This window comes from Balaenoptera physalus, assembly GCF_965194825.1.
Source record: "Balaenoptera physalus genome assembly, chromosome: 1".
Classification (NCBI taxonomy): domain Eukaryota; kingdom Metazoa; phylum Chordata; class Mammalia; order Artiodactyla; family Balaenopteridae; genus Balaenoptera; species Balaenoptera physalus.
This window is the reverse complement of record NC_138882.1, coordinates 129271301-129298899: the sequence shown is the minus strand read 5'-3', so window position 1 is coordinate 129298899 and position 27599 is coordinate 129271301. Positions and strand designations below refer to the sequence as shown.

Here is a 27599-nt window from a genome sequence, read left to right as displayed (position 1 = left end):
TATTAAGCAAACGGACTGAGTTACACTGTACCTCAGGGGTGTATTAAGTGCTTAATAAGTGTCTGTTAAATGAATGAACGAATGAATATCATCTGGCCACAAGTGTCTAGTTGGCGCTCTCTTTGTTTTACGGGTGAGAAAGTTAAGTACCCAATTTGTGATAAAGTCTGCTTTAGACCCTGGGTCTCCTGACCCTAATCATCATTTAGTCACATGCTATTTGCAGATGCCCCTGTCATCTTTGTAGGAATGTTTTAACATGAGTAGAGGTTTCCCAGGATACAGGACTTTGGATGCTAAAACCCAAACAACCCCTAACAAACCGGGTTCCTCTTCTACCTCTCAATATTCTCCTTAGTAAAACAGGGGTGATGATGTAGTATCTTTCTTATAGGTTTATTTGAAGAATTAATTCAACTATATAAAAAGCTCAGAACAGTGCCTGGCACATAAAGAACATCAGAAATATTAACTAAGTTGACCACTCTTTCCTTTGTGCCCCCAGCCCTGCTGTGCTCTAAACAGCCCCCTTTACTAACAGTGCGGCACAGCCCCGCATTGTGTCACATGTCATTGCACATCTCTGAGCTACTGCCCCCCAGTAAAGTATAAACTTTGAGGGGCTCTGTTTTTCCATTCCATTTGCATTCTTGCCGCCCAGCACATTTGTCACCTAAGAGTAACTGGATGTCAAATGAATGATGAGAATTTGCAGTGGGAGAATTGCCATTTCATAAGCCCATGTGTCAATTAGCAACCCAGAGCGATCAGTACACACTGATGTGGTGCGTACCTACCATGCGCTCCACTCTGCCTGAAAAGCCCCAGAGCAGCCGTCACTTAATGAATGACACTGTGCCAGGTCCAATGGTAAGGACTTGGTTCAACCCCATGCAATTGCTACTTTCGCAGGTCAAATATTGGCAATTTTAAATGGCTCAACCTACCACTGTGTACATTTTAATTCTATCGAAGTGGAATGGGGCATTAATTATCCTCAGTTAAAAATGAGAAAACTGAAACTTGCGGAGGTTAGTGACTTGCCAAGGTCCCATAGCTAACAAGTAGTGTAGACAAGCCTGGACCATCCTGTGTGGGTGCCCTTGGCCACTCTGCAGTGAGGGAAGGTGACCGCCCTCGGTGCTCTCTGTCTGGTTCGGAAGACAGAGCTATGGCTTAGGAAACTCCAAGAGTAAATACAAGGCTGTATATACGCAGCACTAAATTGGATCCAGTTTTCTGAGACTGTGCGGGGAGCCAGTGCGTCCAGTTCAAAGTTAACAGGGAGGAAGGGCAGAGGCTCTGGGGAAAATCTAACAGTGCAACTGTCCTTCAGAACATTCTTATAAATTTATTTATTTATTTATTTTTGCTGTGTGAGAGCTTTCTCTAGTTGCGGCAAGCGGGGGCCACTCTTCATCGCCATGCGCGGCCTCTCACTATGGCGGCCTCTCTTGTTGCGGAGCACAGGCTCCAGACGTGCAGGCTCAGTAGTTGTGGCTCACGGGCTTAGTTGCTCCGCGGCATGTGGGATCTTCCCAGACCAGGGCTCGAACCCGTGTCCCCTGCATTGGCAGGCAGATTCTCAACCACTGCGCCACCAGGGAAGCCCCAGAACATTCTTGATTGTCATTTTTTTGTGCACTTGCTGGCCTGGGCCTCCGGCCCTAATTACATTATCTTCAAGCAGCAACTGAGAGATATTTCTCATTAAACATGAACAGGGAACTGTTTAATTTGTAAGAATGTAGGTGTTCAGAAAGTACATCACTGGTTCAGGATGTTGAAATGAGCACTGTCATTGGCGTTGTCCCTGGTGGGCACCACAGGGCCAGGGCTTCCACAGGGCACGAGTACAGAGGATGAGCTTGAGGCTTTCTTTACATTTTTGAAGATGGACTGACTCAATTTCTCTCCCTCTCCCCTTGAAAGGGGAGAAACTATCCTAATTGTCATCTCAAAATTATGGCTTCTGAGGGGTCACAATTTGCATGTCTTTTCTCATGTGATTCTTAGACGATGTCTGTTTAGGATAAATATATTTGTACAGCATCCAAGAACACTGATACATGCTTAACTTCCAATAAGGTGAGTTAAGAGCCTTAAAACTAGTGTCACAGCAAATTGTAGTATAGTCTTTTCTTCAACTTGGGGGTAACTTTGGATTCAGAAAGACCTGGGTTTGAAAGCATGACTTCATTACTTGCTAGTTATGCACCTTTGGGCGATTTTTTTAACATCTCTGAGCCTAGGGTATCATTATTTATAAAATGGCAGTAACAGCAAGTTTGCTGGGTTGATATGACGATTTGATATATTAATATCAATAAAGCCCAGCGCCCAGTGGTCAACAGGTCACAGCTGGCTCTCTTTCCCTGTTGTCCAGTACTCCCTGTCACCAGTCTGGAAGAGAATGTAGGGGTGGATGAGGTACTAGCAGAAGGGATGTATTCTGGCATAGGAGGGAGAAGAGCGAAGATAGCAGCCCTCGGAGGCAGGGAAGTGGCCTGCTGGTGCCAAGCGAGTGTTGCCGCTGATGGGGTCCTTCTCCCCCTCCTTGCAGCCCCTGAAAATGCACTGCAGGGACTGCGCCCTGGTGACGAGCTCGGGGCATCTGCTGCGTAGCCTGCGAGGCCCCCGGATTGACCAGACCGAGTGCGTCATCCGCATGAACGACGCCCCTACGCGCGGCTACGGGCACGACGTGGGCAATCGCACCAGCCTGAGGGTCATCGCGCATTCCAGCCTCCAGCGAATCCTCCGCAACCGCCACGACCTGCTCAACGTCAGCCAGGGCACCGTGTTCATCTTCTGGGGCCCCAGCAGCTACATGCGGCGCGACGGCAAGGGCCAGGTCTACAACAACCTGCAGCTCCTGAGCCAGGTGCTGCCCCGGCTGAAGGCCTTCATGATCACGCGCCACAAGATGCTGCAGTTTGACGAGCTCTTCAAGCGCGAGACCGGCAAAGACAGGTACAGAGGCGCTGGCAGGGGGTGGCCGGGGTCCAGGGGAGGGTGAGGAGATGTCCTTGCTGGCTGATTCAACAAAAGCAAAGCTTTTTTTTTTTTTTATGCTTATGTCAGATAAGCTCATCTCCTTAAGCTTCTTTTTCTTTAATTTAATTTTTAACCATTTTTAAAATTGAAGTATAGATAATTTACAGTGTTGTGTTAGTTTCAGGTGTATAGCAAAGTGATTCAGTTATAGAGATATAATTTTTATATATATTATATATACACATGCATATATAATATACATATTCTTTTTCAGATTCTTTTCTACTATAGGTTATTACAAGATATTTAATATAGTTCCCTGAGCTCTACACTAGGTCCTTGTTATTTATCTATTTTATATATACTAGTAGTTAATTCCAAACTCCTAATTTATCTCTTTCCCCCGCTATCCCCTTTGGTAACCGTAAGTTTGTTTTCTAAGTCTGTAAGTCTGTTTCTGTTTTATAAATAAGTTCATTCATATTATTTTTTTAGATTCCACATATACGTGATATCATGTGGTATTTGTCTTTCTCTGACTTACTTCACTTGCTATGATAGTCTCTAGGTCCATCCGTGTTGCTGCAAACGGCATTACTTTATTTCTAAGAGCTTTTGCTAAGCGCTTTTTGTTGTGACCACACGGCTCATGCCATCTACAGAGCTCATTGGTAGGGTCCTCCTGGAGACTGGACGGCTGAAGCTGAATTTATAGGGCAAAGTGAAAGGAAGCACTGAGACATTTATATAGATAATTCAGGGCCAAATCCCTACTTTGGAGGGTGAGGCAACACTGCCCCTGGCTTACACTGGTAGTAAGTGCGAGATAATAGGTTTATTGCATTTTATTTTACTTGTGTGAACACTAACCAAAAAGAAGTGTATAGGGTTATTTTTCTCTTTCAAAGGCAAATATTTATTCAGTCAACATATATTTACAGAGTACCTACTACTTCACTGCACCTGGTACTGGGGATATACACAGTCAGAAATAAGGCAGATCTAGACCCTGCCCTCCCAGAATATAGTCTTAACAGGGCCACCAGATATTCACCAAGTAGCGGCCAGTGTGCTAGGTCATGTGAGGGGAAGAAAACGGTGCCATGACCAGTGGGACAGAGAGACCTGCCGTAGTCTAGGACAAGGCTTACCAAACTGTTGCTTACAGTTCAGTAATGGAACATGAAATGTATGTATTGAGTCATTGCAAGATTTTTTTTTTAATGTAATGGAAAGAATGGAATAAAACAGACAATATCAGCATTCATCTCCTATAGTAAGTAAGGCAAAGTATTATTTCATGGGATAAAATTTGTTTCGGTTTTATACATAGAAATATACATACACAGGGTCTTCTTTTGAAGTGATAAAATTGCCCTGGAATTAGATAGGGATGATGATAGCACAATTCTGTGAATATATTAAAAAACACTAAATTACACACTTTAGAAAACTAAAATGAAATGAAAACCATGTACAATACATGTGAGCATATATGCTCAATCATGAGGTAAAATGTATTTCTGACTATAGGTCAAAATCTTTTGAAAAGCACTGGTCTAGAAGATGAGGGTGTGATGGAAAGACTTTCTCCAAAAGGTGCATTTAAGCTGAGACCTAGGCCAATAAGTATTTATCCAGGTAAAGAAGAACCTGAGAAGGGCAGAGAGAAACATCCTTATGGGTATAAGGGCTCGGAGGTGAGAGGACTTCCAGGGGGTTGGAGAAGAGTCCCTGTGGCTGCAACAGGGGTGCTGGCGGGGAGTAGCCAGAGAGGAAGCAGAGATAAAGGGTGAGGAGCTGGCCAAATCTAGGTGAAGAAAAGGGCAGCTATAGGAATTGAAAGGAGCAGTGTGGTGTAGTCCAAACACACAGCTCTGGGTTGGAATTCTTTGTCCCTCACTAGTTATATGGCCTTGGACAAGATATCTAACATTTCAGTGACCTCACATGTGAAAAGGGCATAGTGACTAGGCCTCGTAGGACCAGTCTAATAATTAAATTTCCTCATTTCCTTAATTCTAAAACACGTATGTTTATAACTAATACACATTTAATGATGTAATTTACCCCCTCCCTTACAAAAACTGTTCCTGCATCAATTTCTTATCTTAAAACTAAAGAGAAAGGACAAGTAAAGAATGTGAAGTACTAAATCCTTTTGGCTAGCTTAGGCAGCTCATTATGAAGAACAGAGTCTTAAAGAAAGACCAAAGCCCATCATTCCCAAATTCTTTGCAGGGAAGAGCTTTCTTTTTAAATCCTTAAAACCTTGTGACCATTTGAGGGCTGGTCCAGGCAAAAGTGGGCATGGCATCTGATGGAGTGAGGAGAGGAAGACCTGGCCACTGGCACTGTGGCCTCCTTCCCTGGAAGCCCAGGTGACTCCATGGTTAGCCCAGCCAGTAGATCACATGAGGGATCCTGGTCGTCATCACACGCTGTCATGAAATCCAGTCACTTGCTGTCCTTTAAAAGCCACAAATAAGAGACTGTTGCTCATTTGAATGAGTTATTTAACCAAGAGAGCACTTTATAACAGAAGGAGAATAAGGGACGTTATTTACAGTTTCATTTTTTCTGGTTGGAAAATTCAAAATAAGTAGAAAGACTCTCTTCAATAGAAAACACTTCTCTCTTTTGAGTTTAATGGTTGTTTGCTAAATTTAAGTATTCCTGAAACACTGCTGCAGTGTTAGCTATTTAGGATACTTACACATTGCTCTGGATCTTCTTAAGGGATTAAGTTGAAAACTTGGAGACTAGTCTTTACATCCTTACATCTTTAGGAAACAATCTCACATCAAGACATAACCCACTCACTAAATTCATTAAATTCTGACCAGTGAAAACCTTTTGCTCAATAAGCCTGTGTCCTTAGTGAGCCCAGATGGTAAGAGACAGATAAAATTTCATGGACTGGCTACCAGGCTTCTCATCCATCTACTAGGATCCACGCAGTCCCCACACAGGGAATCACACTGATGGATTTGTAGGATGCCAAAGTACACTGTCCACTTTTAGAATCTTTGTGCCTCTTACCTTTAAGAAACTGTCTTAAAGAAGCTAATATTGTATTGACTCAATATTCTCATGTGTCCATATTCTTAATCTTCAGTCTACTTCAAGCTAAAGAACAAAGTCAGAAACAGCCCTTCAGAACAAAACTATTTCTATAAACTAAAACACAAAACACTTAGGGTCTAACAGTATTGCCTCTGTGTATGCTTTTCTTGAAACCTAACAAAACAGTGGTATGGATTAAAGATACACAAAGTATGGAATATCTAATTTTGCAATCTCATAATCAGGACATTCATTTCAGGCTAATATTTTGAAGAAATGAGATAATTCAATAGATTTTGATTTATGGAAATTTCACCCTACTTAAAAGTGGAGAAAAAAATGGCTCAGGAACAATCTGCAATTAAGAAGCATGATAAATGACATAGATGGCCAAGTGGTATTCTTTGGTATTAGAAAGTAACTGTACTTGAAAATAACTTTATAACTGAATAGGGTACATTAGGAAAATATGATTCAGAACCAATATTATAGTAATTAGATAAAAGAAGTATAAATGAAATAACTGCAGGAAGAATGTTTCCATAGAGATTATAAATGAGATTCTGGTGGAGCAGAAAGGCCTTTAATTGTAATTTAGTGTGTACTATAGCATTATCAGCTCAGTGTGTTACTTCATCATATAAAAGAATATCTGATAATTTTCCCTAATAAGCACATGACAGCTCTTCATATTCCTTCATTACAGCTGATTAAGTGTAAAAACCCTAGATATTCCTTTGTTGGAAAAAGAGTTCGAATCTTTTTTTTTTTTTTGGTGTGTGGTTTATCAAGTAGGGTTAGGAAGTATATTTTATTGGACCTGGAGAGATCTTTTAAAATAAAAAATAATCTTTAATTTCATTTTAGTTTCTGACACAGTTGAGCTAATAATTTTGTCTCTCTAGCTAAAACGGTATGTTTAAAAGTCTGGTTAGATTGTTATTAATGTAGACTTCTAGCTTGTTTACCCACCCTATTAACATTGTTTAATAGAAAAATAATTTGAAGAATCATAGAACTATGGACCTCTGTTGGAATAATTTTTATATATTATTTCAGTAAAATGAAGGTTTTTCATTTTAGCATATTTAGATGACTCTATCCATTTTATGTTTTTCCTTGTTTTTGTAAAGTATTGATGCCCTTCCCTTTCTTGGGAATCAGTGTGATACAGTAGGAAGAGCTTTAGAATCTGGTCAACTTATGGTTCCAGTCTTGTTCTAGGGTTTTAACCTTTGTCTACTGTATTTTCTTCCTTCCTTCCTTCTGTCCCTTCTTATTTCTATCTCTCTGTCTCTCTTTGCCTCTCCTCTATGTCTGTTATTTCTTTTACTCTTTCACAGAAGAGTTCGAATCTTTTTAGAAAGACAGCACAAAGCAGTTGCATTTCTATAGCATGTGATCCCAAAAGACTATTATTTCGCAAGTCCGGGGAATTTTAAGTGGCACTTTAAAGAAATGTTCACCTTAGTTTCTTTCGTCCTCCGCTTTTTATTCTCCCCATTTTTACCCATTAAATCTTTTTCTGTAGAGTCATATCCCCCTATATTTCAGGCTGTGGCTTGTGATTTCTACTACATCACACAAAAGAAAGCCAGAGTTGTAGGGAAGTTTCTGCCCCTGGGAAAAGCCCTCTTAGTGTTTCCTACAACTCGAAAGCATAGGGACATGAGTGTGATTCCTGGATCGGGAATCTGGGGGTATAAGTAAGCTGTCATTCTCCTCCTGGGCGCCACATCATTCCGGTTATTCACTCTCCCAGTTTAAGCCTAGAACAACCTACCATCTCAAGGTCACAGCCTTGGTGAAGACATGGTCTAACTTGAGGCAAGGCACTGCCTTCTCTTCCCCTCCCCCATTCAGTCAGCTCTGCTCTGTCCCACCTCCTTCAGTCCCAAAGGTCTTACAAATTTATAGCCCTGGTGAAAAACAAGGGGGATTGTTAATACCTATGTAGGCTGGAGGCTCCAGAATTTTCTAATTACAGTAAGTCCCCTGCATATGAACAAGTTCCGTTCTGAGAGTGTGTTCATAAGTCCAATTTGTTCGTAAGTCCAACAAAGTTAGCCTAGGTACCCAACTAACACAATCGGCTATATAGTGCTGTACTCTAATAGATTTATAATACTTTTCACACAAATAATACATAAAAAAACAAACACAAAAAATAAAGTTTTTAATCTTACAGTGCCGTACCTTGAAAAGTACAGTAGTACAGTACAACAGCTGGTATACAGGAGCTGGCATCGAGTGAACATGCAAGAAGACTTACTGACTGGAGGAGGGAGAGGAGGTGGGAAATGGTAGAGCTGAAGGATCGTCAGCAATAGGAGACAGAGGGCAAACTGCAATTTCACTCACGCCTGATGTTGATGGCACAAGTTCCATTCCCTTGCTGGATTCAATTCTATCTACCCTCTTGAAAAAAGGATCCAGTGATGTCTGGGTAGTAGCTCTTTTTTCCTCATCATAGATGACATCCTGGGCTTGTAATAAAGATACTGTACTACTGTACTCTATACAGTACTGTACAGTAAAGTACACGAAAGCACAACCACTTGTAGAGGATGCACACATGTGACTTTGTATGCCAGACACGTGAACTAACTTATGTGATTGGACATGCAAACGCACATTCACATCTTTGAAAGTTCACAACTTGAAAGTTCGTATGTAAGGGACTTACTGTACTGCCCTGACTACTGGTGATGGCTCCTACACAAGAGCCAGTAGCAGTGTTGGAAGGATATCAGTTGTTTTGTGTCTGCTAAAAAGCACTGGGAGTAATGGTTGAATTATTTATTTCATTTGCTCCAACCTAGCAACCAAGAGGGGAGGAAGGGATCTTGATGTATCAACACACCAGACTAGATAACTTTTTATGATGTTCTCTCCTTTAGTCCTCAAAATAGCACAAGAAGATAGAGCTTCCCATGCTTGCTTTCTAAATAAGAAATCAAGGTTCAAAGAACAGCAATAACCTGCCTCAGGTCATTTAGCTGGTGAATAATAGAAACTAGTAAGATACAAATCCATGCTATATCCATCTTGAGAATTTTTTAAATGTACTTCCTGGGATATTACTGGATCCGGATACAATGGAATGGAAAATAAAAATGAGTAAAGGAATTAAGAACTAGAAAGTTGAAGCCACGAACTCAGGAATGACTAAATTACCCATTCCTGTCAGGTATGTGACAAAACAAAAGACATCTTAAAATGCCTTTTTTGGTTGTTATTCCTTATGTGAAATGGAAATAATGCAAACTGCTTAACAAAAACTCTTCCTTTTCAAAGAGGGGTGCTATGCAGTGCAAGTAGAAAAGCTTTCCTGCAGTTCTTTTATTCACATCACATACGGTGCTATGGCTGGGCAAAGTCAGACAGTCTGACCTTGGGGATAAGGTGTTTGAAACTGGCTAATGAGGCATGCCACAAGCACTGAAAAAAAAAAGTAAATGCAGCAACCCCCGAAGAATTGAAATTAATATCCACAGCAGCATAGCTTGGTGGACCGAGTCATCCTCACAAGTCAAATTAGACCTTGATGTTGTGTCTCCACGATTACCCTTAGACTTGGTGTGTGGTTAGGGCTCAATACAGATGTTTGAATGGGCAAATGAATGAATGTTGGAACCCACCGATTTATTCCTTAAATTCTGTCCATTTTTGGTCTTTTAATAAAAATTTTCACAGGGCTCGGACTGTTCTGAGGTAAAATGAAGCAAATGCTCAATTAAACGTAAGCATCCCTGTGTCCCTTTTCCTCTGGTCATTAGCCCATTCCCAAATGAATGTACTCCTTCTAAGGAAAGACATTCAGTCAAGATGTTGGTGTTAATTAGTCTAGTTGAAGGCAAGCTTCTACCCTAAGATCATTTGGTCGATCAGTTGATCAATTGATAGATAAAGACAAGTGTGTTTATTCACATTTAATAAGCTCTTCGTTATCCACCCTGCTTGGAGAAAAAAGAATACTTATAGCTAGTCAAGTATTCTAGTTAATAAAGAGTCGACACACGAGGATTGTCATCTTACAAGAAACTGAGTGGTAATAATTCGCACTTAAACATTGAAACATTGATCATCATCTTTGACTATGTAGAAGTCCCTTGAGAATCCACCATGATGGAGCATTGACATCATTTATCATATTATCATGGAATATGGTGGTATTAGTAACAGATTTCTATCTGCTAAAGTTCCAGCTTGAGCAGATAGAGAGAGAGAGAGAGAGAGAGTTTACCAAATGGAGAGAGAGAGTGTGTGTGTGTTTATAGTCAGCCTTGTTCCAGAAAAGATTTAAGATGGAGTGGGTATAATGATTATTTTACCAGCTTGCAGACTTAACTGCTGTTCCTTCCAGGAAGATCTCCAACACTTGGCTCAGCACTGGCTGGTTCACAATGACCATTGCCCTGGAGCTCTGTGACAGGATCCATGTTTATGGCATGGTGCCCCCAGACTTCTGCAGGTAGGATTTATTCTGCAAATGTAATTCATCAGCAGTGTTGTGCAGTGTTTATAAATGTCTGATTCCAACTATCAACCATGAAACATGTCTTCCTGTCTTCTTGAAGCAATTAATTAACATGTCCCAAGTCCTGGTTCTAGAAACAACAAACAGCATTTAATTATGTGATATAAAATATTGAAAGTTTTTGTTTGTACTGCTGGAGAATTAATCCATCTTGTGGGCTTCGTTTATCCTCTGAATATTTATCAACCAAAAGTAATGCAGTAATTGGCATAATATTAACAATGAACAAGCATTAAGAAATATTAGTTTTGGGGACTTGCCTGGTGGCGCAGTGGTTAAGAATCCACCTGCCAATGCAGGGGACACGGGTTCAATCCCTGGTCTAGGAAGATCCCACATGCCGCGGAGAACTAAGCCTGCGAGCCACAACTACTGAGCTTGAGCTCTAGAGCCTGCAAGCCGCAACTACTGAAGCCCGCGTGCCTAGAGCCCGTGCTCCGCAACAAGAGAAGCCACCGCGATGAGAAGCCCGCACACTGCAATGAAGAGTAGCCCCCGCTCACCACAACTAGAGAAAGCCCGTGCGCAGCAACAAAGACCCAACACAGTCCAAAATAAATAAATTCATTAATTCATTAATTTTTAAAAAAAAGAAATGTTAGTTTTATTCTCATTTGAAAGGAATGTGGTAATTTTTAATGAATTAAAGAGGGCAATTTCTTTGACGGTAAGGCCTATTTTCCAAAATTAAAATATTCCTCTTAGTCTCTTTCCCTTTCCACATCAGTAGCCTCGGTTTGTGTTTCTAAGACCAAAAGCACAGGCATAAGTATTTTGATGTATCGCTTTAAAGGGAACACACATACATCTCTGTTGCTGCCTTAAGTTACCTCCTGGCATGTGCCCAGGTAGAGTTCGGTGTGTACTAACAGACACACTGAGAAATATCCAGGGCCTGATTTGTGGAAGGCCGATTGAAATTCACCTGTAACCTAAAGGAGTGATGCCAATAAAATCAGAAAGTTTCCTAGTTTTCAGGCATGCCTGCTGACCTGCACATGGCCTCAGTCATGATCTTCAAATGGTAAGATCTGGGGTGGGAGGGCATTTTAAACTTGTTCATTAAAATTTATGCTTGCTTATACTTTCATGTGTTTCAAACCTAAGAACTTCTCAAAGGCCGTGGGCCTTCAGGCAAAATCTACCATTTGGAGGTTTGCTGCAAGAATGATGAAGTATACTTAATTGTGCCGTTATCACTTTGCCACTTTTCTCCCACCCTCTTTAACCCAAAGACCACACAGCAGCAGTACTAGTTTATATGTGAGAGTCAGGTCACAGGGGAGAAGGAAAGGGGTGGACAGAGCAGGGCTTTGAAATCTGCCTGAACTCATGCATCCCCAGGGAAGACATAATGTAGTAAGGAAGGGGGTGGAGTCTGGACCCAGACGGCACAGGTTCAAAGCCCAGCCCTGCCACTTACTAACCTAGTGCGACCTTGAGTAGGTCGCTCATTCTCTCTGTGTCTCAGCTTCCTCGCCATTAGAAGTGGATGTGATGATAATAATAGACTCTGCCTCAGAGGGTTGGAGGTGGATTAAATAAGCGAATACATGTAAAGTGCTTGGAACAGCGCCTAGTACATGGCCAGAGCGAGCCTGGATCCTCAACCAGTTCCTCATCACTTAATGCACTGGCCTTGTTTTCCCCTTTGACAACCTCTGTGCAAAAAAAGTAGGTAAGATGGTGTGAAAAAGCAAACTGCCTCCTCAAACCAACAGGCTAACAAAGGCAGTGGCAGTGGCCCCTTTGGGCATGCAAAGAGCCATCAAAGCTGATGGTTAGACGGCAGATATAATTATGTAATATTGCCATTAGGGCACCGGAGAAAAAGGGCATGAATAAATTGAAATGTTAATGACTTAAAGTGTTCAAGGAAATATTGCACTTATTATGGAAAACAAATGAAAGGCAAGTTAACCTGTCATTTCTCTTACTCAGAGTTAGTTCATCACGGCTTGGTGCACTTAGGATGGGAACAATTTATACAGTGACACTAGCAAGGAAGTCAAGATACTGTCCGTGCGCCGTATGTTGGGAGCCGCTCTGAATTTCTGTTCCTCAGCCACCATCCCACAGGTTCAACAGTTGTTCTCATAAGATGCTTTCGGCAAGAACTCAGCAGAAGGATCCCCACCCCCAGTGTCCTATCAGAGAAAGTGAAGAAGTGTGCTGGGTGTCCTCTGGTGCAGAGGGTTAGGCTGGTGACAGCATCCTCTTCAGTCCTGATGCCTGCTTAGGAAGGATAAGAAGGGAACGAGAGGAGCAGCCCAGACTGATTCCCAGGTGCCTTTCGTCTTCACGTCTAGGACACATGGGCTGAACCACCAGGCACCCAGTTCCTGCCGGTGACCTTGAATCTTGCTGTCCTCATCTGCAAAATGGGCATAAGAAAATAATGATAAAAGCAAACAGGTCATGGTGAGGATTAAATGAGATCATGGCTGTAGAACGTTTGACACAGTGCCCAGCACACAGCTCGTGCTCAGGAAAGATTATTAATAACATTAGTATTACTAATACTTTAATATTATACATAAAATATATAAAATAATTATTAATATTATCCTAAGTCCTTGAGAGTTACCCTGAAAGGTACCAAGAATTTTGGGGGGGGTTTCAAAGAACAGGCCACAGCTCTTGCTTCCTGGAGGCTTACGATAAGCCTTACCCACACAGAAATCTAACAAGCACAGCAAAGCCACTTGGAGTCAAAATGACTCTTGCAAACAGTATCACCACCAGAAAAGGAAAAAGCAACTTATAAGTTAATCCAACTACTAGTCTGATCATTCCCCCTTTGTCTTGATTTTGAAAGAAGTTAAGAACTCTAAGGGCAGCAGGCTACGTGTGTCATGAGCTGTAGGACTTAGGGAGATAAGATATCACCGGGGCCAAAAGTGGTAGGGAAGCTTTTGTGAGATGACAGACCTCACGCTGGTTGAGTCCACCAGAATATAAACACCTCGAGGGCAGAGACTTTTTTGTGTGTTGGAATCACTGTTGGAGCCGTGGTGCACAGGACAGTAGATCGGTACCGTCCTGGCCTATAGCAGATGCTCCATACATACCGAGTGAATGAATGGCCCTGTCCTCTCTCTCGTGCTGTAGTCAAAGGGTGTTTATACGACCAAAAATGAGCCATATTTCTCAAGATCAGAAGCTGTGTGACCTTGAGAAAGTTATTCAACCTCACTGAGCCTTAGTTACCGTGGGCAGGTTACTTAATGACCGTCTCAGAAGCCGTAGTTTCCATGTCTGCAGATGATGATGACATTAGTACTTAGCTCACGGGGTTATACGATAATTCCATGACATAATAGATGAGGAATGCTTGGCACAGTGCTGGTGTACGTTAAGCGTGGATAAATTTACGAGGGGAAAGGGCTCACTCATCTGCAGGTGTGCACCCATGAGCACATCTTAAGGAGCTGTCTGGTGAGCACTAATGAACGGTGCTTGGTTGGCAGGGAGGGCCAAGGACACGAAAGGCTCCCATGAGAATTGGGTCCCACTTTCCCTCCAGTTCCTTGCAGGACACCCCGCGGGCTGCTTACAGCAGACCCACCCCCCCATTCTGTGGCTTCTTTATGCCCAGTTTCTCACTGGAAGGAAGAGTTAGGCACATGGGGCCAGAGTTCAGCAAACCAAAGGAGAGCCAACTGCTCTTTTTGGGTAAATTAACCTTTCCAGACTTTGAGATACAACTAGGACCCTCAAAAGAAGTCATTTACTAAACAAATCACAGAGACTTTGATTCATTCACCTAACTTGTGTTGGGCACTTAGGGACATAATCAAAGATGAATGAAACAGGGTTCCTGCCTTTGGTCTCCTGCGTGTCACTTGGACACAATTCAGTCATGAGGGACAGAAGGTTCCCAAGGTTCCTGTGGGAGAAAATATTCACGTTCTGCCTGTCAGTAGTCTCTGACCTGCAGGGCTTTATTGAAACATCCAGCTCCAGCTTCCTCCTGACCCGATCCGGTGGAACAAGGGCAAGGAGCTAAGCTGAAAGAACATTGCTGCCTCCTGCCCCACTTCATCGGCAGCAGATGAACTTCTTTCTGTTTTACCTATGGGCTGTCATATCACAAAGGGTCCCATGGCAAATAAGAACATTGACAGCCTTGACGACCTCTGGTCCAAGATACGGTGATGCCGCTTTCCAATCTAAATCACACTCTCACACACTTTTAAGGAGAATAGAGTCATCACCTTCTCCTTGCCAAGGAAACCAAGGCGCAGAAGGACCAAACACCGGACTACTTCTGCAGTCATTTCCATCAGCTTAGCGTGGCAGTGACCCAAAGGGAATGTCAGCTGCTATATGCTGGAACATATAGGGAGGTAGAGTAGGACAGGGAGTAGGGGACTAAATTATATCCTGGGAGCAGACAGCTGAGCAATCCATGAGTGCCTGACTTCTAAGACGTGTGGGTGGGTTCACTCCTACAAGCCTGGAGCTGTCATTTTCCATCCAGCTCTCCTGGACGTCTGGCCTTCTCATCCCTCCCACCCAAAGGGCCTGACTTACTTCCAGGAATCATTCATTGGCAAGAAGATTTCCAGTAGCCTCTAAACTACTAAGCACATGGACTCCTTAGAGAGACGAATAACCCCACGTTCATATTTAAAACCACAAATGGAAACAGTGAACGTATAAGTGGCCATGGTGGCAGATGAAGGACATGTTATTCGAAACCTGGCAGAATCTAACACTGACTAAAAGTCACGTGACTGGCGTGCAACCGTTTCCTCCTTAATCTGGTGCCGCAGTAGCCTCCTGACCGCTCTCTCCAACTCTGGTCTTTCTCTTTCCTCTCCAAACACCACTGTGCTGTTGGATAAACCGCAAGTGTGACTCTATATCACTTAAACCCCTCCATAGGTCCCCACAGCTTTTAGAAGAAAGTTCACACTCCCTAGCTTAGCACACAAGCCCTCAGGACCTGACCTCTGCAGCCACCTTAGTCTCATCTCCTCTACTCACAGACTTGCTTTAGCCATACTGAGGAACTTAAGAAGGAGCTCACCCTGCACACACCTGCCCCTTTGCCCTCATCTCGGATCATCCATCCCCTCCTTCTTAATCTGGCTGATCACTACCGCTTCTTCACCGTAATATTAATGGCTGATATTTTTTCTGCACATACCACATGCTGGTGGTGAGCTGAGTACGAGTACAGGTGCCATTTCATGGAACCTTTATGATCATCCCAGGAGATAAACATTATTATTATCGCCATTTTACATACGAAGCTTTAGGACATGAAACAGCTGGCCAAAGTCGTGGGGCAGGTAAGTGATCGAGCTGGGATTTGAATTCAGGTCTTCAGGGCTCAAGAGCCAAAACTCTTAACCCCTCCCTCCACTGCTTTGGAGGTCCTCCTCCTCCAAGCTTTCCTTGCCTTCCTATCTGAGTCAGACCCCACCTGGGCCCCTACTGGGGCCTCTGCCACCTCCGCCTCTGCCTCAGCTCACTGAGTGACATGTCCATCTCTTTCATCAGCCTGTAATCTCCTCAAGGGAAGGGGTCCTATCTCAAGCCACGTTTGTGTCTCTAGCTCTTGCCATTGTGTCTGGCACATAGTATGTATTCAGTATTGATTAACTCAGTGAATAAATAAAAACCTTCCTTTCCTTGACGGTGTTTAGGAGACTGATTCTATATTTATTCCAAGATCAAAAGTGCCAGGTGAGTGAAGAGTATAATTAGCCAGTGGCAAGTTCCGATTTCAAGGGTCCAAAGAAGTCACTGGTGGCCACCTGTATCATTCCCAGCCAAGGCCAGCACTGGGTCCTCAGGCACGAGGCATCAGTCTCCATCCTGCCTCTATCACTGGACTCCGGGCTCATCGGTGTTCAGAAAGCCAGAGAAAATTAATGTCGTGTCACACCAGAGACAGCCTCAAAATATATTATTATGGGGACATAGACCTTTAAATCATGCCGTATCCATATGGGAAGCCAAATCCATTCTCTCTAGATGGACTATAAATTGCAATGAAAAAGCTCTGTTATCATTGCTTTCCAAACTAAGTGATGGTGAGTATTTTTAAACTCATTTTCCATTGTAAATTATTTGTGATAATAATGGGCCAAGCATTTAAATTCTACCTAACTGTCTTATTTCTGGTCATACTTAACACATTACCAAGTTTACAACTGTCTGTTACCCATCATTTCTTGAGTATTAATTAGCAGAGTAACGACTCAGAGCGATCACTGTCATGGAACTAAATTAATATCTTATCCATAATGTGAAGGACATCTCAAAGGTATCGTGAATATCAGAGAGTTGATTCTGCTAGAGTTATTAGCTAGTGAACATTAATAAAGCTGCCAGCATAACAGGGCAAGCTCCTACTTGGCAACAGTCCACCCTGTAGAATCAGATGCTTACAGAGGACGGGTATGGAATATAATGCATCCACGTGGTTCACATTTTATGCAGTGAACTTAAAATACATTGTGGTACTTTTTTTTTTTCATAGATGCTTAACTTTGCCATAATTTCTTCTTCTGTCTTTGCTATAATTTGACCAACTTACTGGTCACTGGGTGTTTTCATTACCTTCCTCTCTCCCATGGGTACAATGCATCCGTTATGAGATGTTATGGCACCACCTGAGGTGCCTGAGTGGTTGGGTGTGGATATGGGGTTCCGGCGACTCACTTGGGCCTTTGACCCATGCCGGGTGGACAGCTGCAGGCTCTCGGCGTTTTTTGTGCCCCAGAAACACAAGTATTATTTCACTGGCTTCCAAGGTGTGTGGCAGTTTCCTCCCAAAAGAGGCTGTAAAAACAAGAAATGGAGGCAACAGAATAAAGGTGGTTCATGGGGCCTCCCAGGCCTGAAGCAGCTGTGTAGGAAGGCCTGTTAGGGGAACATTTTCTTCTGAATGCTCCATAATGTCCCCAAGGCCCCCAATGCAAGCCAATTTCAGAACAACCGAGGTACTTGACGGCTACTGATTCAACGCTATTCCTCAAACAGTTCCTGACTACCTGCTATATGGTACTGTATACCATGCCAAGAATAACAGTGTGTTTGGAGAGAGTATCTGAGAGCTCTAAAGAGAGGCAAAAGCACCATTCTTTCATCGGGATCTTTTTTAGCCTTCTAGATCGTCCAGCCCAAACTGGGAGGTCAGGGTCAACCTAGATCATACCCAGAAATGGAAATATCCACCCTTACCTGTTAATGATACAAGGTTTCTTTCCAATTGCACAGCTTAGCTTTAGAAGATTTAAAATGGCACATTACCAGCTCCTGCTGCCATAGCTAAGATATCAGTGGGCAGAATTGTAACTGAGCATGAGGCCTGTGCTTCGCACCCTGACCTGCTGCACAGTGCCCACCAGGCACGGGGCACCTCTGTAGGTGGGTGCTTGGGAGAATGCAGCAAGGACAGAGTTGCTCTCAACCATGTGGTGCCAACCCAACGGGAACCTGGGGTGCCATTAGTGCAGACAGGCACCTGGTGGCACAGGAATTGTTCCAAGACACAGAGCCTCACTCTTAAGAGTACAGCTTTGGTTCAGATCTGGGCCCTGAAACTTCTTCAATTTCTCTGGGTATGAGTTTTCTCATTTGTAAAACAGAGGTAATAACAGTACCTCTCTCACTGGGGCGACGTGATGATTAAATGTTAGTCTATGTGGAGTACTGAGCACTATGTGAGTCAAGTCTAGAATCTTGGATGGCCCATGAGTGAGGCTGTGTGCTTAAACCAGGCACAGGACTCTCACCCTGGGTGCCCGATTCTCACCCTGGGTGCCGGATGCTCACCCATCACATGGCGTAGTGATACTTAACCTTAGACGCCTGATGGAGAATGAAGGAGATAACATAAGCTAAGCACTGAGGCTTAGCAGGTATTTAACTAAATCAGCCTTCTTAAACCTGGCTGCATATTAGAATCTCCTACAGAACTTTATAACATTATTACCTTTTTTAATTTTTTGTTTCGAAAAAGTTTTAGACTTACAGAAAAAGTTGCAAAGATTGTACAGAGAGTTCCTGTATACCCTTCACCCAGCTTCCCCTAATGTTACCATTTTGGTCCAATTATCAAAATTATCAAAACTAAGAAATTAACACCGGTACAATACTCTTAAATAAATTTCAAACTTTATCCACGTTTCACCATTTTTCCTACTGATGTCATTTTTCTCCTGCAGAACCCAATCCAGGATCCCTTGCATTTTCTTATCATGTCTCATTAGTCTCCTCCAGTCTGTGACAGTTCCTCAGTCTTTCCTTATCTTTCATGACTCCAACACATTTGAAGAATTCTGGTCATTGTAGGATGTCCATCACTTTGGATTTGTGTGATAGTTTCTAATTATTAGATTGAGGTTATACATTACTGAGAAGGCTACCACAGAAGCAGTAGCATTTTATATCAAGAGGTACATGATGTCAAAATGTCTTATTACTGGCAATGTTAACCTTGGTCACTTGGTGAAGGTGGTGTCTGCCAGGTTTACTCATTGTAAAGTTACAATTTTTCCCTCTATCATTAATAAATACATTGGGGGGACTTTGTGCAAATAACCTATTTCTCCTCATGTTTTTCCTCTCTCATATTCCATTCATCTGTGCATCTTGCCTGCAACAATTACTGCATTGTTCTAATGGTGATTTTTCTATTCCCTCATTCTTTCTAGATTATTAATTGGAATTATTCTGTATTTCATTTATTTATTTATTCAGTAATTTATTGAAATCATCATGGACTCATGGATATTTATTCTGTTTTATTTTATGGGACTTATAATCCAATACTGCCATTATTGATTTTGATACTCAAACCTAAGGCACTTTTTAAAATACCTATGCCTGGGACCCTCTCCAAATCAATTAAACCAGACTCTGTGGAGGTGGAACATAGGCAGTGGTATTTCTTTAATACCTGTGCACTACATGGTAGTTCTTTCATTCTCCCCACCTGCTTTCTCTATAGAGAAAAAGCAATCCTTCTTCACATTATTCTGCAGGATTTGTTCCCCCACTGGCCCCTGGAGGGCTGATGACAGGCTGCTGCCGCTTAGGGAACTGGCTCTGTGATTACCGTGCCCGCACAGCCCGCACCCCTGCACCTTCACTCCCTGAGCACCGCCTGACCCCAGACAGCAACCTGAGAATCCTCTCTTCAATCCAGAATCCTCTCTTTTACGGTAGTAGCCTCCCGATGTGGAAAGTCTGCTGATTTTTATTGCTGTTTTCATTTGGATCTGGTGGAGGGAAAAAAAAACTATGGCAGCCTTTAGAAAGTCAGGCTTGGGAAAAAAGGCTTAAAGAATTATAACCTTGAACTTTCTGAAGGAAGGGCTTTCTGAACGGCACAGTGGATGACACCTGATGGCAGGCTGACAACCTACAGGAGAGTTGTTCCTGCAGTTGCTTCGGCTCTGCCTTCTAAGTCCCATCAAGCCCTTTTCTGCCATTTGGACAAAGTTTTAAAGCATGGAGACAACCCTCAGTTATTTGGACACCTTTGAAACCATAAGAACCAAATATGTAAATTTAATTCTCCCTTTAGGAGATCAGTGTGGAGCCAGATACATTTTCATTCAAGGAGATGGTCTTCCTGAATAAGGAAATTGATCCTATAGCATCCTTTAGCTGGTTTCCAATTTCCCTCTATGCCTAGGTGCCAAATCAATCTCATGATATTTTTAGAAACAGGATTGACTCTTTAGTCAGATTGATGCCAATACTATGTCCAAAACTTAGATGAATCAGATTTAAAACCTGATCTGTACTGGAATAAAAGCTTAACCCCAAGTTTACCATGGCAACATGAATTTAGCACGATTCCCCAAATTATGCCATATGAATCTGGGGAGACTTGTCTCACAAATTTATATTTCTCTTTTAAAAATTTTTTTTCTTCATAGTGGTCCGTTCCAACTTGAATTTTTCCTACCATGCACTTTCTATATTGAAAACACCTTCTGTTAAAATTTTAAGGGGTTTCAATTTCTAGGGCAAGTAAATAAGCAAACCCTATAATAACCGGACAGGACGGAATCTGATGTCTCACTATAGAACACAGAGATACTTCTGAGACAGGCATAATAGAGATGCAAACTATTAACTCAGCACAGCATCCAACCCAGGATGAGGAATGTTTAAATGCTGCATGACAAAAGTAAATCTCTCTTCCTGGAAGAACTTTAACCTCAGAGGAGAGGAAGCTCAAAGGTTTATTGTCTTCAGAGCCATGAACTCGACACCCCTCTTGATAAAAGACTTCGATCCTTGACCCCAGAAAAGTTGCTACTCTAAAAGCCATTTGTGTATTGATCTCCTCTGAAGAAGACGAATAGGTATCTAGCAGGATGAGCATCTCTGGGAAACCAAGTTACTCAGAGTAGAGCTGAGTGCTGGGAGGGGGACCCCAGGGCATCAAGCGCTGTAAGGTGGTTTGCAGGAAGCTGGGACACTTTTTAAGAGAAGCGCTAAGAAGAGACCAAGAAGAGCTTAGTCTTGCAACAAGGCCGCTTGGTGAGTGTAGGTCAAGGTAGGAAGGTTTATCTGCTGGGATATCTTGACTGCTTATCATTTAGACTTCAAGACAGAAGAGGTGGGGTGGACTGGCCTAGAATGGAACCCAGTCTGAGACCAGACCTCTTTGGGGGTGAGATATTTTAGTAACCCTACATCAGGGCGCTCACCACCACCACGTTAATCCTGTTCACATTACCTTGAAGAAATGAGCCAGTGTTTCTCCTTTGAGGCGGAGACAGGGATATAGAGACCGAAAAATGTGGGGACTCTCGGGCTACACAGCAGGGGTTGAAGATTTGGACTTTCTCAATGTAGAGACTCTAGGTTTGAGTACCTTGTCCGTCTAAAACAGCAAGAGAAAAATGGTGGCGTCGTGCCTGCTGAGTTTCTCCCGTGCGATCAAACTTGGATCATCCACTTGCCATACCTGGAGGAGGAATTGTCTTTAGAGGCTTGCCGTTTAGCTGCTAACTCCATATAAATTTCTTTCAACAACAGAACTTCAAAAAATAGTTATTGAGGCTTCCCTGGTGGCGCAGTGGTTGAGAATCTGCCTGCCAATGCAGGGGACACGGGTTCAAGCCCTGGTCTGGGAAAATTCCCACATGCCGCGGAGCGACTAGGCCCGTGAGCCACAATTGCTGAGCCTGCGCGTCTGGAGCCTGTGCTCCACCACGAGAGAGGCCGCGACAGTGAGAGGCCCGCGCACCGCGATGAAGAGTGGCCCCCACTTGCCACAACTAGAGAAAGCCCTCACACAGAAACGAAGACCCAACACAGCCATAAATAAATAAATAAATAAATTTAAAAAAAAAAAAAAATAGTTATTGAGCACCTGCTAAGAACAAGACAAAGGCCTGCTCTCATGAACAGACAATAAGCAAGTAAACAACAACAGCAGTTTCAGAGAATGATTAATGCCACAAGGAAAATAGATGCAAGTGAGATAGAGAGAAGGGGCAGGCATCAGGTAAGCCCTCTCCGAGGAGGATACATTTGAATCGATCCCCAGCAGTGAGAAGGAGTGAGCTGGTGGGAGAGCGTTCCAGCCAGGTGACTTGCCCTCAAGAGCCAAGGCCTCAGGCTAGGGACGAGCTTGGTCGAGATGACCACCAGAGAGGCCAGTAAGGTGGGAGCATAGCAGACAAGGTCAAGTGGGTTAGGAGAAGGCTCTGGAGAGGAGCCAGATCACGGAACACCCTGTAGGCCAGGCTCTTAGTGTAAGTGGAAGCCCCTGGAGGGTTTGGAGTGGGGCGGGGGTGGGGAAGGAGGAGGATGTGTTTTTGTTTTGTAAATATCTTCATAGCTGTTTGTGCTAAACAGACTGCGTGGGGCAAGAGTGGAAATCATAACTATAGCTGGCTCTTAGGACTACGTAGTTTCCAAATCCCAAAAGCCTGAACCTCCTACGGGCTCACGTTTAATCTTGCTGTTTGATAATGATGGTGGCTGAGTTTATTTCACAGCCTCAGATCCTCTTCACGTGCATATTGCTTAAACATCAGCAAAGCCGTTTGTTGAATTCATTTAACTTGAAAGTATGGTTTGTGCTTATCAGCTTATTAAAGATAACATCTTACCTAAATCTGTGAAAGGAATTTTTTTTTTTTTCTTTAATCAGTTATCTCGTTTTCCTCCTACAGGGATCCCAGTCACCCTTCAGTACCTTATCACTATTACGAGCCTCTTGGACCTGATGAATGTACGATGTACCTCTCCCACGAGCGAGGACGGAAGGGGAGTCACCACCGCTTTATCACGGAGAAACGAGTCTTTAAGAACTGGGCACGGACATTCAATATTCACTTTTTTCAACCAGACTGGAAACCAGAATCACTTGCTATAAGTCATCCCGAGAATAAACCTGTGTTCTGAGGAATGTGTGTGGCCAGATGGAAATCCCAAGAACCCACTGTATCAGACGTCAGGCCACTGAACTTCCTGAAACACCAGACATGAAAGAGGAACAGAATTAGTCGCCGGGGTAGCTTCAGCCCTCAAGAAGTACCATGTACAGGTGCCTCTGAGGCGTGACTACACAGCAGTGCCGTTGGTTTGTAAGGGAAAATTCCAGAATGAATACATCCTAATGAGTGTCGTCCCTTTCAAAAGGGGTTACCATAGGGGCCGAACTCTCATTTAAATGATGTTGCCGTGGCTAAAAACATTTTGGATCTCTTTAAGTATTGCCTTCGAAACTGAGACATTAGGAACTCAACATTAGTTGTATTCCTTTGTAGAAATACCACGTCAAAAGTCATTTTTCTATCAACTTGTATCCTAACCTGAACCTTTGTCATTTGTTGGACTCTGTATGTGTGATTTGTAAAAAGCAGCCTGAAAGTATGGACATGATTTCTGAAGAGTACATCTTCACTGACTTTCATAAGCAAATGCCCAATATTTATTTATTGAGAGTTTTTTTAGTGTGTTCTCGGCCAGTATTTTTATAGATTCTGATTATGTGGTAATTTATCCTTCCTAATTCTTTAATCCTGAATGATGGTTGGAAAAGGCCCGGAACTGGGAGGTGAGTTGCCGTGTTCCCAGTGCTCATCGTTAGCATGCGACGGTATTTGGCTTGGAAATGTTGCGTTGCATTTTTTGAACCCTCAGGCTTCAAGAACAGCTATGACATTTTCCAATATGCAGAAATGCTCCAAATGACAACATTGAAAACCAAAAACTGCATCGTTCAAACAAAAAAGATACCAACAAGAGAAACTTAAAGACAGTTTGCTTTAGTAATCATTGATGTAGGTTACTTCACTAAAGCCCTAGTTTCCTCTTCTGCAGAATGATATCACTGTACCAGCGGACCTCTTAAGTTTCATTCCAGATCTGAAATTCTCTCAAAGAGCCTCTTGTTGACCCACATGAGGACTTTGCACTTGGAATGATGGGGCTCCCACAGTAGCAGGAGCCTTATTTTAGGGGGCCTTTTATATCCCCCTACTACCTATCCCCCTCTTGTGGTTAAAAACATACCTCCTCCACGGAACCCACTGGCCAAAATCCATCCCCTGCTTCTCTGGTGCTTCTTGCACCAGAGAGAGAGAGAGAGAGAGAACTTCCATGCTATTCTGAGGGTCAGGGGGGATCTTTCATGCTATTCCCTGACTACAAGAGCAAGGAACTGCATTTCTGTGAGTTTGTGTGGAGAAGAGAATACAAGGAGATTCCCTATCATACGACTCATTTATCCTATGAACTGTTCAGATTCACTTACTGCAAATCTCACATTATATTCACTGCCGTTCCCTCGTCTTCAGAAGTATAAAGGACTTATTTTTATTCCGAGCCAAGATCAGCTAGTGTGAAAGATTTTCATTTACGCAAGTAATATTGTTCAAAAATAGCCTTTAAAAAAAATATACCAATGTTGTCTTTACACATGGCTTAGAAGGCATTAATTTCTCTAATGCCAAATTTGAAGGCACCAGCAAATACTATGTATGGAGACTGACATTGTTTTACAAAACATGACCTGGTTTGAGATTAAAGAAGGTTTCTCACATTACCAGCTCTTTTCCCTTTCCTTAATTAGTACTGAGATTCCATTCCTTTGCATTAACTAGTACTATTAATTATACGGAGTACTGTTATTGAGATGCAAACACAGTCCAGATATTTATTTAGCAAAAATAAAGTTGGTATTATTGTGGTGCGGCGTGAGCTGTAAAAAGCCAATACAATGGAAATGTCTGTCCAAAACATACTGGAATGTGTCCTTTAAATTGTCTCAGTTTTTTAAAGAAACAATAGGATTCTATTCCAGCACAATCTCTTCTACAGCATGGACTCTGGACAAACAGTACTTTATGAACTTATAAAAAATCATAAGAATTTTACATAAATGATTCATAGACCACCTTTCCCATCACTTGAAGAGATTATATTGCTCAGATGTAAGTAGCTCCTTTAACAAGTTTTATTTTTAAGGCATACTGGGACATGCAAAGATGTAGCTATATTACCTAATCTAATAATATCTCAAATGTCTGTATTATCCTCAGGTTTTAGGGGTTTTGTTTTTGTTTTGTTTTTTAAGATCATATGATAGCTCCACCTTTTTTGTAACTTTTCTCTCTCAGATACTCAAAAGAGTGTAAAGCAAAGGAATTCTGAAATTCCTGGCTTCATTGGGAAATATTTTAAATCTACATGTGGCTAGGATATGTGAGTATGTGAATTTATATTTTTAAAACTATGGTATAAATATGTAAGAAATTATAACTTAGACAGTGGTTTTATTACAGCATTTAAAGAAAATACCTAGAACTCTGACAGACTGTGCTGCTGGAACTGGCTGTGGGCAACTGAATTCTTCTCTTGCCGATATCATTTCATGACTATCAGTCTTAACACGATGCAACACCATTAAAATCAACTCTGATATAAAAGACTACAACCATGTTTACAGACCTCAGTGATTTCAGTATCCAACTGTGTTTGGAGCCTACATCATACTCATTATGTTACATACCTTTCTCCTCTCTCCCCAGCTGTGTCATCAGCTTCCTCTCAGCTTTTAAGACCCCAGTAACACAAAGCTACGGCTGGCCCATCCACGGCGTCTGTTATTTCAACGCAAGAACATTTGGCAGAGGCCATAGCCATTATGAGCAACGATACAGGAATGCACAGGCAAAATCAATCACTTCAAATGGCCCATAAAAGGAGGAATCTTGCCTGTAATATTCTCCAGTAAATATTCACCCAAGAAAGCATACATTAAAAGAACATTAAGAGGTAAATATTCAGGGTGCCGTGTGGGGACTTCACTGTGTGATTTCCATTACGGTTAATGGGTACTTGGTAACTAAGTCCCTGTGCTTCACTCACCCTGGTATGTGCTCCTAAGGGCTAGACCTAAAACCAGAGCGATGCAGGAACTTCCAAGGTCCTAAGATTGCAGAGTTAGAGCTTTTCTCCAAAAAATAAATGAAAGCAAAACACAAGGTACTGTACTTAAAAGAGAAATTTCTGTGAGGTCTCTTGGAACCCTTAGGTTCCTACCAGATATGTGTATCAGATTACAAACAAGAGCTCTCAAGACAGATTACCTTTGTTTTCTGAAGTTCTCTCCATTACTAATCTGTTTGAATTACATTAAAATGGAAGGCTATAACCTCATTTTGAAATAAAAACACACCTCAAAAATTAAAATTATTGATTTAGAAGGTAAAGGTATTTAGAAGGAAGGAAAATGTTGAAATTCTATCAGGAATGAGAGTGTTATTTAAATGCATGTGTACCGATTTAATAGGCCCAAATATTTGCCTTTATGTAGGAGTGACCTCATTTCAGAAATATACCCTGTATTCCACTGGCATGATGATTCAGGTTGTTAAACAGACCCACTCTGAAAGAAGGGTCTGTGTTCCCACTCTCTCTCTCTGAAGTGTTAGCAGATGATGTTAGCACCCTTACATCTTTCATTCCTGACCCAATCATTTCTTCTACCCTCACTGCTTCTCTCTTGAACCTCATTCTGTCTTTGCCATCATTCTCTCCTGCTGTCTTTTGTCTACAGTGTACTCTTAAACCAGCAGTCTTTGGGGTTTCTTAAGGTCTTCCTTATAGGTTTTTAAACTAGGGACCTACCTGGGGAACAGATTTGGGATGGGTCCTACCAGCGCAATAGCCACAGTAGGTTGGGAGGACTACAGGACAAGGTTTTTCAGAAGTACCATCCTGGTTTCCCCATGGCCAAGGGAGGAGGGAAGGGGAGGAGTTCCAAAATATGGACTTTCTGTACCAAAACCAGGACAGTCCCAGGAAAGCCAGGACAGTGCGTCACCCTATCAAAAGGCCACTTCAATGAGAACTATAATACTAAGGTCTTCGGGGTAAAAGTGAACCAACCGCCCAGGTTCTAGCACATGCCATAAGACACTTCGGAGTGGGAAGAGGTGAGAGAGTGTCTACAAGGCTTATAAATGAATAGGAGTAACCCCTTTATTCTAGCTCCCTCATCCCCACCTACTCAGGGTATTGAGCCACCATAGAAATGCAAAAAAAGGCTGCAATCCTGTTTGTTTCCACTCAGTGCCCTAATATCATATGCTACCTTGGATTGTCCTTTGTCTTTTTATGTATGTGTCCTGTTAGTCTAATTAGATTGTAAGCTCTTTGAGAGCAGGGACTCTTTCTCCTTTGTCTTTGTAGCCCCATGCCTAGCACAGTGCCTTGCACACAATAGGCACTCAATAAATGTCTGTTGTTGATGATGACCTCTTAATGTTGGCCCACTGGATTGGTAATTGGTACATATTCTTCCATGTAAAAAGTACAAGAGACAGAATAGGTGATGAAATAGTTAAATTTTAAATGGTTTTTTATAGGGTCAGTCCTTAAGCCTATAACATTTTTAATCAACAGAGCTGAGCTAGATTTGGTAGAATAATATTGCTGATTTCATTAGGTTCGCTATGCTGGCTCTTCTGAACACACAAAGTGAAGTTCAGCAAGC

General features: G+C 42.4%; 1 protein-coding gene across 4 annotated transcripts in view; it reads left to right on the top strand.

The window, feature by feature from the left end:
- The window catches only part of ST6GALNAC5 (ST6 N-acetylgalactosaminide alpha-2,6-sialyltransferase 5), a 189369-nt gene extending 162012 nt beyond the window's left edge, over positions 1-27357 (top strand). For 2 of the 4 annotated variants that reach the window (XM_082420882.1, XM_082420880.1), the window contains 3 exons: positions 2564-2973; positions 10430-10537; positions 22768-24842. In XM_082420882.1, coding sequence (XP_082277008.1) covers positions 2564-2973; positions 10430-10537; positions 22768-22999 — 750 coding nt within the window. In that variant the 3' untranslated portion in view covers positions 23000-24842. Of the gene's footprint in view, positions 1-2563; positions 2974-10429; positions 10538-10902; positions 18329-22767; positions 24843-25629 lie in introns of those variants that run through there. The other 2 variants (XM_082420881.1, XM_082420883.1) reach the window with 2 other exon arrangements.
- The last annotated feature ends 242 nt before the right edge of the window (positions 27358-27599 follow it).